General features: G+C 44.7%; 1 protein-coding gene across 1 annotated transcript; it reads left to right on the top strand.

Moving 5' to 3' along the window:
• The first annotated feature begins 12,480 nt into the window (after positions 1-12,480).
• Positions 12,481-18,775, top strand: TMEM40 (transmembrane protein 40). Its single transcript, XM_054387482.1, has 8 exons — positions 12,481-12,526; positions 13,350-13,403; positions 14,223-14,258; positions 15,464-15,496; positions 16,864-16,929; positions 17,339-17,413; positions 18,150-18,212; positions 18,682-18,775. Exons 1-8 carry the CDS (start codon positions 12,508-12,510, stop codon positions 18,699-18,701), a joined length of 366 nt encoding a protein of 121 aa, XP_054243457.1. The 5' UTR covers positions 12,481-12,507; the 3' UTR covers positions 18,702-18,775.
• Positions 18,776-20,431: the final 1,656 nt, after the last annotated feature.

Here is a 20,431-nt window from a genome sequence, read left to right as displayed (position 1 = left end):
ATGTGTGGCAGGGAGGATCAGCTGGAGCAGGGTATGGCCCCTCAGGCTTCCTGTGTTTCCTGCTTCCATGAGGCGCTCCCAGCCCTAGGCAAGACCAGAAGAATGGAGGTGGGAAGGGACCCTGGGGAACTGAGAGGATGAGGAGAGGTGATTTTGATCCCCTTTTGTTGCAGGTTGCTAGTGGAAGGCTGGGCAGAGTGGTGGGTGGGAGAGTGCCCTCAGACCCCACACTGATCCTTTGTGCTTGCAGCAGGATCTGTGAGCTCCATCAGGCCAGAAGCTGGGTTCAGTTCACTGCTCCCCATTGCTCTCTCAGATCCTCAGCACTCCAAGCTGTCCCCATGCTCTTCATAGCCATTTGGGAGCAGGGCAAGTACTTCTGTATTAGTAACAAAGGAACTGCACTGATGATGTGCCTGTAGGTGTGATGGAACACAGGTTCTTCAGATTTACCAGTGGGAATGTGATGAACTGCAGGTGAAGCTGAATAGAAACTGGCCTGTTCTGGTTAGGATTTGGAAAGTAGCTTTTCAGTAGCTCTGGATTTAGTGGTGACTGCAGAAACTGCACTGGAAGAGCCCAGCTCTCCTCTGCCCAACCTACCCTAGTACCACCCATCCTGTAGCTCAGAAAAACTCTTAAGGTGTGGATCACTGTGCGTCTCTGTGGGAATAAGGATTGCACCCTGGCTGTCTTTGAGTGTTGTGCATGCCTTTGAACAGCAGTTAATTAATAGACTGTTAGGCAAACCAGATTAAACAGTCCATAAATCTGCTTTGCTACAACAGTTACTCTTTTCCTGTCTGATCACACACAAATCTTACCCCATCTCCTGAGACAGAGCCCCAACCAAACCCCAGGCTCAAAAACAAAGGCTTTGTTTTTAGAGACTGGTTGGGGAAGGAAAAAGCTCACAGAGAAAAGTGCCAGTCCTAGGTCCACTTTCCCTCCTTTCCAAACCACACTGGATTAAAATCTAGTAACCACTTCCTCAGTTGGCTGAGGTTTGTGACCCTGCAGGTGCTGTGACGTTCAGGTTAGTGCTGCACCTTTGCATCTCTAGCCTTAAAGAGACACTTGCCATTTAAGCTGCTGTGCTGCTGTGCACAACCTTGGCGTGTTTCAAAAAGAAGTTTGAGCTATGAATTGACATTTTTGCTTTGCAGGGCGGTAGTCTGAACTGGTCTTCACTTCTGCTCCATTCCCACTGTGCAGAGCTCCTCATTTTATCACACAGCAGCCAGACAACCTGCTGTGCCCCAAGAGGTCTCATTCCGGCAGGCTGTGGGCCCCAATGCCTGCGGAGCTGCGTGTCAGCAGAGCCTAGTAAAACAGAAAAACACCGTGTGGAAAGGTGTGGAGGGCAGGGTTGGAGCAAGGCTGCAAGTAAGGGCTTCCTGCACCCTGTCCACATGGCCAGGGATGAGGCCACACGATGGCAGCCTTCCTGCACAAAAGCTTCAGCATGCACTGAAGGACCCTCTGGGAGTTCAGCAGTGTGAGAGACTGATGGCTTTTTTTCTCCTAGCTTCTGGTCTCACAGGAGAGTGGTTGTTGAAACACTGGTCACTTGATGCAACAAACAATGTCTAAACAACGCAGGCTGTGCTGTGACACAGCTGCTGGTGGCTCAGGAGCCACAGGAGTTCCAGACCTGCTGTAGCAGCATCTCATGCTGTCTGTCAAGGTCTGTACAGACTCAGCCTGTCAGCAGATGTACAAGGACAGTTGCTTAATGCCTCCATTATACTCAAGACAAAGAAAAGGAAACCTGTGAGATTGGAGAGTGTGCAGGGCAGCCTGCTATTAGCAATAGTATCCCTGGGAAGAAGGAGAAACAACGTCTCTCTGGAGTCTGTCAGGAGGGGCTGCAATTGACACTGTCATTTTGTGTATCTTCAGCCTCTGTTGCCACTGGCCCAGTAATCATTAGAAACCAGAGATTTTGAATGCAAATAATCAAATACAGCAATACTCCCTCAGTCTGCTTTCTACAGTACATCATATTCAAAAGTTTCCAGTGAATTTGAAGAAAATATAATTTTGACCAGAAGTAAAAGTTTAAAGAAGCAAGCAGGTGTAGAGGTGAGCACAGTGCTCTGCCTGGTTCCTGATGGGGGTTAGGAGACAAGCTAAAAGATATGTTTAGAGCAAGAAACTCCTGTTTCTAGATTTTAAAATCATAAAATTTGGACTGATTCTTAATTTAACAGGCTTGAGCAAAATTGTTACTGTGTTAATTTGAAATATTCATATAATGAATTAGTTATGGAAAATAATGCCACAGAAGGGAACTGAATGAGGAAAAATCTGCAGATGGTGCAGGGGAATGGCTCAGGCTGTACCTACGATTCTGCAGAAATGTCTGTGGCTCAAGCTCAGGCCTCCTCTTAGCTTTCTCATCAGGGTGTTATTAGCCCAGTGGTAGCCTGGAGAGTTCCAGGAGTGTGTTGTACTTGCCACTTGGTGCTTTTCTTCTCTCAAAAGTGTTCAGAGTTCAGGAACAGAATGCCTACGCTAGCTGTAGCCTGCGGAATGCAGCTGAGGTGAAGCATTGCCCTCCTTCCATGAGTCTGCTTCACAGTCTGCTGGGATGTGGCTTTATTCAAAAAGTAACAAGTAAGTTACTGACAGAAGGAACTAATTTAACCAACCTTTTGGATACGAGTGAGGGTGGGTCAAGAGGTGTCATGGGAGTGTTTTAACTTGTCGGAAATGTGATGACTAAGTGAACAATTGCAGCTCTGAATATGTACCATTGCTGAGCCCCTCCTACACTCACCTAGGAGTGTTTCTACATTTCTCATGCTACTTGCCTGTGTGACAAATCTGCATCTCACACACCGTACCCAATTAGTGTCAAGCACAAGAGCTGCTCAGCATGTCTTTCATGTCCCTCAGTCTCTCCTGGAAGCAATTTTCCCAGCATACAAAGAATAAATCACCGTTTTCCTCTCTCCGAGGACAGTTCCCAGCTAAGGGCAAAATAAGCACAAAATAAGCACATGTACATGATGAAGCATTCTAATTATTAGATAATGTTCTCCCAGCAGAAGTAGATGCAGATCCATGGGCTTAAATATATCAGGGCAGGTGAGACAAGGCACTTGCACAGGCATTTGTGGAAAGCTGATGAAACAGCCTGCTTTAAAACCCAACCATCCCCAAAAACGACTGGAAAGGAAGAAATCAATGCACACCTACTACAGGCAGTATAAATGATTTTCTGTGTGACCTGATCTCTCCAGAAGCATCGGCAGCTGAAGAGAGCAGAGAGAGGGTACACAAACTGCTCTGCACACCCTCTCCTCAGAAAGGAGCTGTACCAAAGTGAAACTCTTAACTAATTTGACAAATGACTTAAGGTGGCCACACCTCATACCATCAATAGACACAATGCTATTGGAATATCCCAGTAGTCTCCCATGACACCAGCTATCCTCTTCAAGCATGTACAACATGGTGCTGAGACAGAGCCAATGCTTGCTGAGGAAAAGGAACTCTTACGCCAGCCCTTAACAAATCCTACTGAAATGAGGCCAAACCCCAAACTCTGGTTTAGTCCAGCAGCATAATGGTTGGAGTTACCTCTGAGTGGGCCTAGAAGCAGCAAGGCCACAAGAACTGGATGTGAGAATACCAGGAGGCAAAGGTGAGAGACTGGCCTAAGAAGGGCTTAATTAGTTAGTTTGTGATTTGCCCTGGGGCAGCTGCAGTGGGAAACACCAAAGTGAAAATGCAGGCACTTCAGTGCAGCTGATGGATGTTTGGTGCTCAGCTGGGCTGCTTCTTTCTGCTCTGGTATATGGGAGAGGTGTGTCTTTCCTACTCTCTTGTTCTTTCTGCTGAAGGCTGGTTGGGTCAGAAGCCATCATCTGCTAGTGGAGGAGCAGCTGCACTAAAGAGAAGACAGTCTAGGGTGGCTTCAGTTTAATGCTGTGCAGAAATTACATGCATCAGAGGTGGACAAGGAGGGCTCAGAGAAGAGCACTGCTGATCTTACTGCAGGTAAGCAAAACCAAACAGAGGGATGCTTTGTTTAGGTTATTCTGAGAAAGGCAGCGAGGATTAGGAGGAAGCAGTTTGTATCTTCTGCCAGAAGAACATTAAACCCTTAAACCTGTAAATTGGTACTCTGAGTGACTGAGAGTGTGTAGCAGCCTGTACAGAGCAAGAGAGCCAGAGCACACCGTACTGCACAGCCAGGCAGTAAGGACAAGCAAGCAGTCAGCAGTGTGCAGGAAATAGCCTGTGGACAATGCAAAGGACCTTTGTCTTTCAGGACTGTCTCATCTCTGGTATTTGTTATTATCAGGACTCAAGATGCCATTAATGAGAGTTACAGAAAGTAAAATATTGCTGTGAAAGTGCAAAGAGAAACTCCCTTGTTTGCCACTATTCCCCCAGGCTAATTGGGGGCTGGAGGCTGGATCCAGCCTGGGCTGTTGTGGTTGCTTTCTCAGAGCAAGCAGGCAGCATGCTGTGAATGATGCCTGGCTGTATAACAAATGGAGGAGTTGTACCCACTCACTGTCTTGCTGGAAAAGCACACCTCATCTGAGACAAATCTAACTTCCAGCTACTAGATCCAGAGAAATTTTTTGTACCTGACAGAGGTTCAGGTGGAAACCTATCAGAGAATGCATGACAAGACCTGAGAGACCCCTTGTCATAGTGAAAGTAAAAGCTTGGCTGGGAAGGTTCACTTAGGAAATATTAGTATTGTCTTTGCCTCAGCTGACCTAATATTGGGATTTCTGTCTGATACTAAGCAGAGAGGCTTGGTGGGGGTTCAGGGGAGTTGAGCAGAGTGGACAGACCTGGCCAGCATTGTTCCTCACAACCCAGATGTCTCCTGGCAATCAGTAGAGGCTGCTCCACCTCATTTATACCCCAAGCACTGGCAAAGACCAGCAGATCATGCTGATACCAAGATTATTGCCTGGTCAGCATGGTGTAAAGTCGTTTTCCTAGGTAGCTGTGCCTCTTACACAGGAGCCCTTGCTGACTTTGTGTACAGAGTAAACAGAGGAAGGTTTTGAACATGGTTCAGTCTGTCATTCCTTGGTGGGCACATCTGTAATCCAGAGGTGGCTCTGGCTCTGTTTTCAGCACCCTCTCTGGTTGCTAGAGACAGGTGTGATGGAGGACATGTTTCCTTCCCTGTCATCAGCCCAGCTGCTCTCCACAGGACACTGGAGCCCTGGAGCACAGGGATATGGGCAGTGCACCTGCCTCAGGGACAGTGTTTGGGGGGGCAGGAGGGGAGGGAGGAGGTTGGACCTGACCCCCACTGACCGTGTCCCATTCCTGTGGTGCAAAAGCCACCCATCCCCTTGCTCCCTGCAGGGGCATTCCCTCTATGCCTGCCTCCCGAGCCCAGAGATGTTTGGGGCAAGAGGGCATTGTGCCTGGGCCCTCAAACTGCCATCATTTGATTGCCTTTATGGGAACCTAGGGCCTTTCCCCTCAGAGAGGAATCCTGGCACCCCCAAACACTTCCTTGTGACTCAAACACGCAGGCCTTGGGCCTCCAGCCCCAACAGAGGCTGCCCTGGCACTGCCACTGGCCGGGGTGGGGGTTCTGGCTCATCAGGGCCACTGAGGTGCATTGGTGCCTGACACAGGTCGGGGGTCACCCAGCTCCTGTCCCCCATGCTGGGGGGAACTGGCCCTCAGCCACCTCTAGAGCTTGGGGACATGGAAAACACCCAGTTCCTCCCACCATGCCCGGAGCACGACCGCAGAGGATGACACAGAGCCGCTGCTGCTCTCGCTGTGAGTCAGGACAGGCTACGTGAGCCGCAGCGCCAGCCCCGACGCCTTCCCTCCCAGCCGCCCGCCGTCGTGTGCCGGGGCCGGCACTACACGCCCTGCCCCAGGAGCCCAAACCGCCGCACAGCCCTGCAGGTGAGTGCCAGGGAGGACTTTGGGAGCTTCTTGTGGTCAAGACTGAGGGTGTTTTGGGGTTGTGTTGCAGCTCTTGGTACGTGGGTGGTGGTTGGTTCCTCCCCAAGGCACCGTGACACTGTATTAAGGGGTCGTGCTGTGGGAGCAGGTCACAGGACTTCCCTGTAACCTCTACATCTTCTTGACTGAACTTCCCCATTGTTAATTTTTTTTTTCCTTTCTCCACAAAATCCTTGTAGCAAGCCCTGTACTTTGTGTAGTGGAAGATTTGCTTCCCTTACCTTTACTCAGACTACAAATATGAGCTCATTTTCTTCCCTTCACAGCTTTCCAGCAGCCACAGAGAGGAGCACGCAGCATATAAGGAGAAACACAAACCAGGTAATTTCAGCTGGTGTATGTAAATGAGTGTGGGAGCACTGCCATTATGTTACCAGGAAAACAGGCACCAAACCACAGCAGGTTTGCAGGTGTAGGGCTGGCAGCAGCACGGCCACCGCGTCCAAGCTTGCTGTGAGAGCAGAGAGGAAAGAAGTGCCAGTGGCCAGGGCTGGATGAGCTGTACCTGCTCTTTGCTTACCCGCAAAGGGATGGTGACAACGAGCCTGGGGAGCTGCTCTTCTCACAGCAACACACACTTGCTAGATGTCTCCTCCTGCCTCTATTCAAGGACACTACAAGAAGTGAAAAGTCTTTTGAGTTTTGCTACTTCTCTGTAGCATTTCAACTATATTTGACAATTGGAAGGCAAACAGACAAATAGCACTGGTGGCATTGCCTGAGGAAATTAGAGTAGGAATGGTTTCAAACTGAGCTGGTGTGGCTCAGTTTTTGTTGTCTCACTGGAAGAAGCTACCAGTTTTCACCATGACCATAGCCCTCCAGGACTTCTTCCTGTGGAACCTGCTAGAACCAGCCTAAGACTTGGAGGTGTGTTTTATGAAGCATGTTTGGTTTGGCCTGAAAGAAGGACAGGGAGTGACTTAATGTTATATTTAAAACAAAATTTAGCAGGATTTGGTGCTAGCATCTAACTTAAAATGAACAGTAAAAGTAGTTTCAAAGGGAAGAGGTTCAGGCTTGCCTGTGTTTTGTCTTGAAGTTAAAACAACCTTATTTTACTTTATTTATGTTTTTTTACTATCCCACTGAACAATTCCACCCAGATACATGCCATCAGCTTTCAGTAGCCATGTATGGCAGTTATTAGCCTCACTTTCTAAACAACTAGAAGTCTGACTGTGCAGAGATTTCATTCTTACACGTTAAAAAGACCTCACTTTAATTAAGTTCTGATTTAATGTGGGGAAAGCAAGATGAGGTCTGTTGCTCATGTCATTCCTCAGTGAGCTCATGGCTCTCTTGAAATGCAAGTGTATTGTCACCCTACCCTCATTGTGAGGTATACTCAACTAAATCACCTTAAAAATATACAATAATTAAATGCCTACACTTATCCTTTGTTTAGATCTGATCTTCTTCCCAGAACAGCCACAGGGGAGTTAATTGTCCACAGAGAAATGAGGTACCAAACTTCCTTAGTTACATAAAGCTTTGTGTGGCTGACTGTGCTGCAGGCATAGGAATGCAGACAGGAGCGGATGCTGGCTGCTCCTAGATGCCTCCTTTGGCACCCAGATCTTATCTTAGTGGGATGCATAAGTGCATTAGGCAGATGTGTTTCTACTGCTGATAGAGCTGAGCAGTATGATCCTTTGGGCCAGCACCTGAATAATTTTAAGGTAAATGAGTCTGATTGCAAAAGAGGTGGACAGCGTCTGCCTTCAGTATTGTTCTTCCTTTATGTGTGGTGGGAGATCCGCTGCTGCCTACCTGCTTGTTCTGTCTTTGCCATGGCACAGAGCTGGCATAAGGCAGCTACTGTGACAAGTTCTTGTCACAGGAAGAGCAACATGCCTTGAATGTGCCAATGAAAGTGGCTTTTACTAGCTATCAGGATCCCCAAAGTCAAACCTCCTGAATTTCAGTCAACAGTAAAATCTGTAAATGCTTGCATGAAATGGAATTAATCAGTGATAGAAGAAATATCGATACTTCAAGTAATTTCGTTCCTTTAGGCCAAGTATTTCAACTGTGCCACAAGGAGGCCTAAAGGATTTAATTTACAAAAGCAAACGCTCTTGCAAGGTTTAAGCTGAATAAATAGGACGGCAAGGAAGATGCTGAAAACCACAGCTAGAGATCCATAACTGCACAGAAATTATGTTTTTGTTGTGTGGCTGAGTTTATCCAGGGTGTGGTGTGCTGGGTTCCTGTATTTCAACATCAGCTGCTGCTTGCCCAGGCAGAGGGCAGATGCGCTTCCTGCATTCCCTGCTGGGTGCTCACAGTCTGACATTGCCAGCAGCTGTCACAACGCTGCAGCAGCACAGACCATAAGGCAGGGAAGGGTTGTGGGAAAGATCAAAACTTCCATTGGACTGATAGAGCCCAAAGCTTGTTTGTCCAAAAATTTGCCAGGTGTATCAGGTGGTTCAATAAAAGATGTTGTAGGTTAATCTTGCAAGAACTCATCATCAGGAATAATTTCAAAGTGTTCTTAAGATATTAAACTACTTTTTTTCTCACAATGCATCTAGGAGGTGGGTAAGCAGTTTTCTGAGCTTAGCCTTTAAATAGGATTAAAGAGAGAATGTAACCTTCCCAGAAACAAAAAGCAAACCAGTGGCTAAGAGTTTCAAACCAAAGACCTCATCACTTGAAGAACAGAAAGGCCCCGTAATGACCAATATACTAAAACCAAGGGACCTTGACCCTGGTTCCAAAAGAGGGATGAGTTTTGCAGCTACTTTGGAGTCTGTTTGTGTCTGATTTCCTTAAGAACTGACACAAGAATTGTGAGAATGAAGATGGTTCTGCTTGTGTGTTCTACTATCCTTCTGAAGGTATTTACTGGCTCTGTTGTGGGTTTTGTATTGGAATATTTTGCTGACATGATTGCCTCTAGAGAACTGAAAGTGCCTGTAGGAAGAGAAACAGTTTTCCATCTGAAAAATTTAAAGGAAACATTTATTTTTTAAACTGCTTGATTGATGTTGTTGAATGGACCCAAAAGTCATATTGTAAGAAAAAGTGTGGGTGGATAAACTGTTCCCTTATTGCACCCTGCATAGTGGAACCTGCACCTCAGGCTCCCCAAAAATCTTCTTTTGCATCTCTCATACAATAGTGTTTGAGCTGAAATGCTACATCAGGGGAGATGCAGTCAGTGGAGGATGCTTGGACCACAGCAGGAGAAGGCAACTGTTCAGAACCACAATCACCACAAAATATGCATCGTCAGAACAAAACAGCCTCACGGCAAAATTTCTGGGGAGAATTTAGCAGAACAAAAAGAAACATTGGATTCTGGGGATGTCAGAATGTTTTGTTTCTGTGGCAAATTCCAGTAAGAAATCTGGGCTTAACACTTTAAAAATTTTAATTTATAAACATAAAGTTAGTGGAAATTTCTTTTTTATGACAATTTGGGAAGGGCAGACATTGAGGTGTCTGTCTTCCCTGAGACAAGAATTCCAAATCATCTGAATCTATTTCACCTGTTCTCCCCAGCTGGTATATTTTAAGTATAAGGATGTCAGAGGTGAGGAATAATTGTTCTGTTTTGTGAATGGAAGATGACCTATTAAATTACTCACATCTGTGGTAAAGAGTTAATTACACACCTTGGTAGCTATAAAACCCAACAATGTGAATGGTCAAGTAGGACTTCTTTTCATTTTACTCATGCTGATTAGACTTTTGTTCTTTCTTAATAACAAAAGGCCAGCCCAGCAGCACTTGCTCAGGGGAGGCAAGAATGGGTCCCATGAGGGTAAATGAATCATGATGTGAAACTCCCATTGCAACAGAGAAGTGATTTCAAAACTCAAGTGCCACGTTTGTACAGATTCAAGCATAAGCCAAGAAAACAGAGAAAGTCAAACTGAGCTGTTTCCAAGTATGCTTTTTCTTCCCTTTTGAACAGGCACAGCAATGGAGAACTTGAATGTCCTATTCCCAGATCTTACTGAAGAACAGCAAGGTAAGGATCACACACAAAGATCAAAGCTTCGTCTCATTCACACTGCATGAGAGTGTATGCTGGAATGGTCATGAGTCAGTGAAACTTGTTTCTCTGAAAACATGCTTCATCTGTCTCCTTGCTTGTAGGAAACCAGTAGCAAGTTCCCAGCTCTTCCACAGGCCTCTTATCAGGCCTTGCTCACGTGCTTGTGGGAATTCAGATACATGAATTAAACACCTAATGAGCTATCTCAGTACCTTGGTATCCACTCTTTTGTGTCTTTGTATCTGTCTGTAAAACAGCATGATCAGAAATAGCACCTGTTAAATAGCTGGGAATACTTCCCCTGCTTCTCCAGCTGAGACAGTGGCACCACAAGGACACCAGTGGTTTGTATAGACTACTGATTTCTGGCAGGCACAGCTGTTTTGTGCAATACAGCACTACTCTCCTACACACCGACATGCTGATGTTGGGCAGCATCTTAGTCTTGATGGTGGTCACCACACCTACACTGAGCATCACAGGAACACTACCATGCAACCCACCTCTACTGCTATTTTTTTCTCTCAGACATTTTCCAGAGGGCTTTTACTGCTGATGCCAGTTACTTGGAGAATCACAAAAAAATGAACCAGTCCTTCTGGGAATCCCTTGTAAAAAGTTTAGCCACCACTGAGCCACCTATCCTGAGTCCTGAAGAAAAGAGCAATGTAAGTTACTACAGAAACAGGTATCCTTTGAAAGACGGTGTTATATAGACACTTTAATGCTTCTCTGATATACCTGAGGGAAAGAAAAGATGCAGCCCAGTTATCTGATATGCTCAAAGATAGCTAAATCATGCCAAAGGGCAGTAGATAAATGAGACTGAGGTGGCTGCTTTTTACTTCATTGTTCTCCAGGTGAAATACATTCATTTGTGCAGCAGAGTATGTTTTTACAGGCTGTGGTTTATGGGAAGGACTATTTGCAATTTACTTATCTTTCTTTCAGCTCCTTAACAGCTGCAGTGTTCTGCCTGGAGGCTGTGCAGCCTGCCTGAAAGCCATAGAGAAGAAAGGAATCAGGGCAATGGCTGTTCTCTACCTCTTGCTGAAGACAACCGACCTGTCTGGCTATAGGCAGCTGCCCAGCTCCAAGGGAAAGGGTGAGTCCTACCTGGCTGCTCATCAGCTGTTTTATTAAAATCACTGCAGTGCCACCAGGACTTGCTGACATATGCTTGGAGGTGATTATTAGTGAACAACTGAAATGTCTAGAAATGCTGCTTAGAAAAGTCAGGTAGGTACAGTGATGATGGGAGACAAAGACAGTATTTTACTTAATATGACTTGGCCTCTTCTGGGGAAAAGAACTTTTGTGTTTAGGGAGGAAAGGTCCTGGGTTGGTGATGCCAAAGAAATATTTCTGATTTAGAGTGGTGTCCCAGTTTTTCCTGTGTGTCTGGATTGGTGAGACTCAGGACACTGTTTTACACATGACTGTTATCCAGCCAGCCCAGATCTCTCCGAGCTCTCATAGTGGTAAGAAATTTGCAAATTTCCTCAGCAGCATGTGTAGTAGTAACTGAAAGGAGAGGAGGGAGGTTGCCACTCAGGGTGCTGAACCTGGCAATAAGATACCAATGGACTTCACAGGGCCCATAGAGTCATTAATTGTCTTTAATGGATCACAGAGCAGCATTCACTGAAGATGACCCTGAATTTAACTGGAGCCCCTCACAGAGATTCTGTGCCTGTTTCTGCCTTGATGTTCATGAAAGGGAGACCTCCCAACCCAGAGAGCAGCCCAGCTTTGGTTATCTGTCAGAGTAGGAATGTTTGTCACAGCAGGGGACCCCTTTCCTGCTCCTGCAGAGTGAGCAGCAGTGAGGGGAACTTGTGTCTAGCTGCATATGTTCATATATTACAGCTAATAATGATGAGAGGCATGGACCTGGTGGCCCCCAGCACAGAGGTGAATTTGCAGCTGTTAAGAATCACTTGCAACTCCAGCCACACAAGCCAGGCCCAGGATTCAGCATCTGGAAGATTTCTCTTCCTCAGTGAGGTTGGGTGGGCTCTGCTCTTGAGCCACCAGAGGGTGCTGGCACTGCGGCATAAACACAGGGAAGCAGCCGACAGGAGTGAAGGGAGAAGTAGCCCAGGGAATGGTGAGCCACTATTAACCTGGCTAAAACATCTTCCAGTTCCAGCTGCTGTTGCATCAGGGAGTGGGAATTTTCACAGGGGTAGCATTATGGGTAAATTAAAGGCCAGAATATGAATCCTCAGGCATCTATCACAACCATTTACAAACATGTAAACTGTAAAGTGTATGAGGCTGTCATTTGTAATGATTTATACTACTTGTGTGCAAAAAAACAGCACTTAAATAAGGCTAAGGGTCTGATTTCCTGCCAGACCATCCTTAAGGAAGCATTGTGAAATCTGTCATTGTAAAAGAGAGAAAATGTAAATAGCTGTTTCTAGTATTTTTTCTCTATATATAATATAGATGAAAAACTGAAACTTCTGAAGAGACTTTCACAAGGGGAAGAGGAGGCTGAAAACTCATCCCATGAGTCCATGGATGAAGATATCCAAGGTAGCGAGGATTTTTTTTTTTTCTTGATACATAATTTAGTCTGATTGCATGTTCAGAAAAGATTCACACAGGAGACCTGCAGCCATTCAGTAGCAATTCTGGAAAACTCCGACAAAAGTAACAAATTGTACAAGAGAGAACATAGAAAAGAATCAGTACCTTCAGATTCATTACCAGCAAAACAGCAGGTGCCTCCTGCTCATGTGGAAGGTGGAGGTTTCAGAAATGTGGAAATCTGCAATATTTCTTCTATCACAACTTCAGTGATCCTCAGTGTGTTTATGGTCCCAGCTGAAGCCTGTGCTATAGCAGAACAGTGTGCAGCAGTAGCTGGCAGTACAGTAGCTCATCTGGCATTTCTTTTCCAGTTAGCAAACATTAGGAGTGTACCAAAAGTCACTTTGGCTGCCACTGAACCATTTCGTTCATTGAAAATGAGACTAAGTGACAGGCAACATGGCAGTGATAATGCTGATACTGGCTGATTCCATTACAGAAACCCACAAGCTGATTAAGATCAAATGAGTTGCATTTGGAGTGCTGCTGCTGCCTGTGTTTAAATAAGAGCTTTCTCACAGCATCCCTTTATGCAAATTACTTCAGCTTCAGATTTTGATGTTTTTCCTCCTATTCAGTCAGCTTTGAAAAGAACTGTGAGGCAAAAGCAGTTGGTATTGATCCTTGCATGTCAAAGCCTTGGTTTTCACCTAGATATCCCACTGCTATTATATTATATTATGAGCAAACAACTACAGTGCTGCTGTTTCTGATACTGCTGGCACATTTTTCTTTCATCTGACAAAACCCCACTTTCTCTATCCAGACAGTGATGAGGAAGATTTAGGAAGATACAAGACGGAAGGCCAGTTACTTAGAGGTAGGACAAAGTGACAACAGTATTGATTTTTACTAGAGACAACTGCTATAAACAAAAAGAAGAGTAATTTCTGGTATTCTTTGGTTTGACTTTGGAATAAAGGTATATTAACATGTAGAGACATAGGAAAATGATCACTTGGAATGTGGCTGTAGAAAAGGCATTTCCTATAGGGTGAAGCCCAAGTAATAGTCAGCCATGCCCTGTGCTTAGAGTTCAAGCAGGTAAACAGCAAGATCCACTGTTGCTGGAGAAGTCTTGCTGCCTAAGTCTGCACTGTTGACACTGAAATGCTGCAGAGTTTTGAAAATCTCTCTCACAGCCACTGCTTACCAGGTCTGCATTCAGATCATTAGTGAGGACCACAACATCTCAAGGCTTTTCCTTTGCTTCCAAAGGAAAAATGGAAAATAAGTACGATGCAGATGAAGAAAACATGCTGTGTCAACACACAGAAATGGCTATCAGCTTATGGTATAGATCTATGCATGTGAAAAAGTTTAGGCTTTAATCATGTAATGAACATCGTAAATTGATCTCAGCCCAGATATAAGAACAGCTCATTCAGACTGGCATCAAGAGAGCTAATTTGTCTCAGAGGAGTCTGATTCTATCTGATTCCAGATATTGTGAGAGATGGAATAAGGGAGTTAATAATCCATTCATGTTTCTCAGTTTTGAACTGCAGCAGGGCTGCCCTCTCTAATGAGTTCAAACCTACCCTGTCACTTTTACAGCCACACTAATTCCAGCTGAGTTACACAGGCTGGCACGCTCATTATGGATGTTAACCTACATCATCTTTGTGTAATATTTTAGGCATGCCAGCAGAGGTTGTTCCCTACAGAGACTCAGGTAAGTGTTCCCAGATAACTTCATCTTGCTGAAAGGAAGGCTGTCACTGCACTTTCTTCTTTCTGGCATGCTTGTAGATTAAAAATTATCCCCTGGCTGTAAATCCATTGGTTTCCAGTTAACCTGGTGTTGGACCTGGGGATGGTACAAACATTTTGTTGCAAGCTTGCCAGTAGCAGCCTGATGGCAGGTGCTGGTATTCTGGCAGGCTGACCCTTTTTTGGTAGGCCTGCCAGGTTCATACACAGGGTCAGCTCACAGCAGCTGTCATCCTTATTAGGGGAAAACCCAGCAATTCTTCTGGGCGACCTTTCCCGAGGAAGCTGAGCTGGTCTCAGCACTCCTTGCTGCCCTCTATCTGCTGCTGAGCAGGGATGCAAGTCTGGGAGGGAGCTGGGGCCCGGTTTCTGCAAAACAGTGAACAGACATCAGGCTAAAGGCAAATTTCCTTTTATCAGGTGCTGCTGAGCAGCATCAGAACAGATGTAAAATCCCCATAGCAGGAAGTTTTCAATGGCTTGATTGCATCTTTCCTGTTCCAGGCCAATGCCACATTCATTAGTTTGAGAGGCAGACAGCCTGACCTTTTTTGAGAGGATGCCTGCTAAACTGTGAAGTGGGGAAGGGTTGCTGTAATTTGGGCTGTTTCAGATGAGGACAGAACTGGGGAGAACATACAAATTGCAACACAATCCCTAGGAGAGGTTGATGAGTTACCTAACCCCACATAAAATACCAGGGTAGAGGAACACATATAATGTTCTCTCCACATTGCCAGGTGCAGGGATGATCATGCTGCATCTCCAGCTGGCATTTGGCCTCTCCACCTCTCACCATGGCCTTCGTTGCACCAGACAGAGACATTGAAAATACTTAGGCAGTGCAGGACAGCATGCCTGTGGCACTGGACAGGCTCAGATCACACACACATGCAGCACTTGTGGTTCCAGCTCTGCCTGGGCCAGCTTCTGTTAACACAGAACCATCGACCTCCCATTGCCCAGCTATTTAAGAGAACCTGGGATCACTGTGAAGAGTTCATTTTATTGTCATCTCTTCTTGGGCCCTTTTATTTCCTGACCCTTGCAAGTACTGCTTTGTCTGTACTGGCTGACTGCTTGCTGTCCTTGCTAGTGCTGGTAATAGGGGAAACAACAGAGCTGTATTTTTACCATCAGAAATAGCAAAACTGTGTTGCTTTTCAGAGATTACCAGAAGAGAAGAATCAGATGAAGATGGTGAGTCTATAAAAGCAAACAGATTTTTTTCTTATGGATGCTGTCCTTCAGGACTGAATTTTCTTTAGTGATGATGGCTGTACCAGCTCCTTGAACCCTCGAGATATTCTAATCAAAAAGCTGAAGTTTGAGAATAGTTGTTAAAATGCACTGCAACTCTTTCACAGAAGAAACACTGTGCAGGTTATTCCATGATATAAAGTTACACCAGGGGTATTGCATCTGGGAGGCAGAGTAATACAGAACAAGACACCTGCCAAGTATGAAGTGATGTTCTGATAAACTCCATCTATAGATCATTCATACAATTGCACAGAGGAACATCTGTGAAACAGAGTAGTGCAATGTTACGTTAATAATCAAATAACTGAGTTTGTCCCCAAACCAGAACTTGATCAATCCAGAATGCACAAACATCCAATATTACTATACTTCTATCACCTGACCCAGAACAGAATTTCTTGGCAATGGTTAGTTGCTTCATGGTTCAGAAAGCACAGTAACATAAGTCTGCACCTGATGTGGAGAACGTTCCCAGTACTCTCCTGTTACATCTTTAGAGAAAATTAAATTCACTGCCAGGTAGCAGCTGCCTGGATGCAGAGCCCAATGTAAGTGAAATCAGCAACTAAACCTTGTGATGAATCAGCTCCCAAAGGCTTACCTGCAGCAGGCTGCTAACCATCTTTCTCATGCCACTGAAAAGGAAAATAAAAAAAACTTCTGGACATTCAGCTCTTTCTGACAATACAGTTGGGAAAAAGAATGGAATTTGGCAACTCTGCTCACAACAGGCATGCAGCAAAATGCTCTTGGATTAAAGCTCTAACAATGCCTTTTTCTTATATTGTTCTGTCTGTGTATCAGGATAGCCAACAATAGGAGACTGATTGTCAGCCTTGGCTCTTCACGTGGGAGGTGCAGAAACACTTCCACATCAGGCTCACATAGATCGATGGTGCTCAGGCATGGTGATATTAGCACAGCTGTGATTGTGCAAAGCACCCAAGAATCAAACTGAAGCTCCCTTTTACTACTGCTTTACTCCCCCACCGTAATTCTGAGCCTATTGTTTGTCCCAGACTAGATAGAGAAGCGGCAGAGTGCTTTAAAACAATTCTGTATTGTGACTGCAACCATCTGATTAGGCTTTAAAACAAACCCAAACAAACCCCTACTCTTTTAGGGGTGATTTTAGAATTGCTAATTTGACCTTTCTCAAACGCTCACAGATCTCTCCTTTGAACAAACAGTTTTGCATTTATTGTGCTCTGAGAGTTGATTTCAGATACCCAAAGGGAAATAAACTTTAAACCCTTTAATTTCAGAGTTCCACAGCACTAAAAGACATCTCTTTTTTTTTGTAGCATATGAGAACAAGATCCCCCAGCTCCAGCAGTGGGCAGTGCGGTGGATGGGCATCCGAAAGGACGGTAATTGTTTCAAATCATTATTTTAACTCAACCAATGTCAGCTCCATTGAACCTCAAGGCCATGAAGATCTTGGGTTCAAAAAAAGCCTGTTTTGTTTTGTTTTGCCTGACATGACTACTTTGTTGAAGCGCATCAAGGCTTCTCCTAACAACTTGTGTGGCTGTATGTTCTGCAGTTAAGTCTAGTGCATGAGACATCTCATGGAAATAGACTTTGTTCACGTGCAGTTGTGACCTATTTTTCCACTATTTCAGATGAATTCTTCCATTTTGTCATTCTTTGCTTTGCAATTGGAGCTTTACTAATTTGCTATTACTACCACAAAGGTAAGGCAAGACTTCAGTAGGAGGGTAAATTGTTGCACACTAGAAAAACGAACAAAGCCAAACTTCTATTTTGTTGCCCTAGATTGGACTATTTCTCTTGGAATTGGTTTAGTCACCTTTGCTTCTCTGGAAACCACTGGGATATACTTTGGTCTAGGTAAGTGTCTATGGCCATCAGCTCTACCTCCACACTGAGGCTCTAAGGTCACACAGTCATTAAACTGCTTAAGTCTATGAAGCTGCTGAGATTCCGTAAATCATCACGTAACAGCCCCACAACATCTCAGAACACAATTACCCAGTGTGGCTGCAGACAAATGTGCCTTAGTGACACTGGAGGGAGGGGTTGACTCATTTTTCATTTTCAGGGATCACAAGACCCTGAGTCACCTCTTCCTGCAGCAATGGCTGAATACTGAGTTGCCATGACAACGAATAATTTTAGCAGCCAAGCATCTTCCCAGACACACTCCAGAAGGTGCTGCGCATTCAGGCTGCTGTTCATTCCCCTAGGACTGAGGCAGCTGAGCACCCTGAGGATGGATGCTCAGCACAACCTGGATGGCAGCAGCTACTGAAAACAGTATTTAAAAAGTGGCCATTCTTGGCAATCCCTAAGGATGCAGTAGGAAAGGTGAAACAAGTTATAGCTTCCCTGCTGAGCACAGAAGTGTCCTTTTAATCCTCTGCTAATAAGTTTTGGCAGTTCTCTTACCAATCAATCAGCCTTGTCTTTACTGTTAATAATAATGAAAAGGTGCTTGTTTAAACAGTAAGCTTTGGGTTCATTCATATTGCAGGTGTCAGTGTTTGGGTTTTGCAATTTTTATATTTTTTATATTTTATGTTGCTGTCTGGCTCATCTTGGAAAAAATGTTTGTTTTCACAACTAGTGTATCGAATCCGGAGCGTGGTTGACAGCTTCATTCCTCTGATTGCCAAATTCAGGCCAACAGGTAACAGTCATCTTCTCACTGACTATATGCATCTTCCCTAGACCTTCCTGGGTACTTCCTTTTTGTAAGTCTTAAGACCACCTTTTTGTAAGTCTTAAGTCACTAAATCACAATTTCCAACCCTATTAATTAAAAGCAACTATTTTGCTACAGTTAAAAACAGCTGCTTGGGTTTGAGAATGAATTATGAATTATTGTTGGCATTTTCCATGAGCACTTGCATGTTTTTAAAACTCTCCCCTTATGGGGTATTAGCTGTCTCCTGGCAATGTCTAAATAGAAATTCTAGAGCTCAATTCAAATTGAGCTAGTGGGGATAGGTTCCTGTTGCTGGGGCTTCAAACAGACTCTAGGCTCGTGTTTGTTTGTGTTTGTGAACACCAAATGGGAAGACTGCTGCGAGGCTGCAGGGATACGTGGTGAGCTGAACAGAGCAGACCTCAAAGTCTTCTCTTTCTCCATTGTGCAGCCGTGAGGAAAACTGCCTAGGAGGAGTATCTCAGAAGAGTTCTGCAAAACACTGCTGCCTGAGTTTCAAGTAGTAAAAGAACTGAAAAGACAATAAAAACAATGGCTACTGTGAAATATCGAGATGTTGAACAATAGAAAGACACCGTTCCCTCCCCTCAAAAAAGAAGCTGAAACTGTGTTGCAAGGTCCCCTTCTTTCTTCTGAAGTGATTCATGGCTCAGCAGAACTCACAAGACATTGAATGTAAACACATTCTCCTTCCCTCCCCCCTGCACCCATGTTAGTCTGCCTATGGTGTACCAAAATCAACAGACTGACCACTATTATCCTCTGCTGGTTCTGGATTAGGCTCTGGCTGTTTCAGTAGGAATCTTGGCAAACACAGAGCCACCTCCTCATCACCCCTTGTGATGCTGCAAACCAGGCAAACAGCAGCTGCTTGCTTACACAGTTGAGCCCCAACAGTGCAGTAGCACTGAAGCAGATTAATTTATTGTGGCAGAACTCAATATAGTGGGTGTATAACGATTGCATTCAGTGAAAGCTGGGTGAGATTTTACGTGCAGTGACATAATGGTGCAGTAATGAGATTATTAACAGCAGCAAATTTCATCTCTTCTTCTGAGGGGAAAAAAATAAAGTGCTTGATTTGAGTCATCCCCCAGCATTTTTATTTCTCTGAGTAAAATAAAGAGCAACTTTGACTTTCAGTGTAGAGGGACATGCTGCACATTATTTATGCAGGGCTAATTCATAGAGACACTGCAAAAGAAAGAAAGGGGATACATTTAAATTGCTAATTAAAATGAAAGGTCTTCCTACACACCAAACAGCCCAGAGTTTTAGAGAAGCAATTTCAAGCCTTCCTCAGAAAATTAAAACACTTACTTTTTAGTTGTACTCGAATTTTAAGCACCAGTGCTGACTGTTCTTGCGTGTTGCAGTTCCCATTGCAGATCCAGAAACAGCAGCGATTGTATGCAGACCTGTACCAACACAGCCCAGCATGTCAGAGGTTAAATTGAGCAGTAATGATGAATAGAAGTTATTTTGTAATATCTACATTCTCATTTACCTGTCTTTGTAGAGATAGCCTGATATCACCCCACTGCACAAAACCCCACAGAGAAAGCAGAGGTTCAAAAGAGATTAGTTTCCTCTGCTGTAAGGCATCTTTCTGGAAAGGTAATTTGTGGGATAGTCAGGAGGAGAAACATGTTTCAGCACCAAATATGTTTTCAGGTTTGGTACTCTGCAATCAACAAAATGAATGTTTAGTTTTTAAACAGGCTGCTTAACTGTAAAATAAGCAAAACATTTAAAAATTCACCCAGTGGAGCCCATCATACAAGATGAAGAGCTCACCCAACTTAGAGCAGCTCACAAGTCAATTCTAGAGAGAAAAATAAAAAGCAACTTACACATCCAGCTGCATCCTTTCTGGGAAATGCCTGCTGTTCTTTCAGATCCTTCTCGAGTTCATCTCAGCAGTTTGAACAGTTCTGCCTCTTGCCCAAAAGCAATGCTCTCATTCTGGTTTCACACATCACCCTTGCTGCAGTGCTAAGCACTCAAAAATACAAGTTCCTATGAAGAGTTTCAGCCTCCTTAAATGAGCTTGTGCTGCCTGAGCTATCATCCTCCAATTCCTGCAGCTCCCTCCTGAGCCCATGGCTTGCCACCAAATTCCCATAGCTCTGCTGGGCCTTCCCTTCCCCCTTTTGGTTCCCCCAGGACCAGCAGGTACA

The sequence above is a fragment of the Indicator indicator genome, chromosome 15 (genome assembly GCF_027791375.1).
Source record: "Indicator indicator isolate 239-I01 chromosome 15, UM_Iind_1.1, whole genome shotgun sequence".
NCBI lineage: Eukaryota > Metazoa > Chordata > Aves > Piciformes > Indicatoridae > Indicator > Indicator indicator.
The sequence above is the reverse complement of the archived record's forward strand: the minus strand, read 5'-3'. Positions and strand labels throughout refer to the sequence as shown.

Bases quoted from the DNA above. Each gene is read 5' to 3' on its own strand.
- TMEM40 (XM_054387482.1), top strand. The intron at 16,930-17,338 runs GTAATTGTTTCA...TTGTTGCCCTAG, and splicing joins GATGGGCATCCGAAAGGACG to ATTGGACTATTTCTCTTGGA. The intron at 17,414-18,149 runs GTAAGTGTCTAT...TTTCACAACTAG, and splicing joins TGGGATATACTTTGGTCTAG to TGTATCGAATCCGGAGCGTG.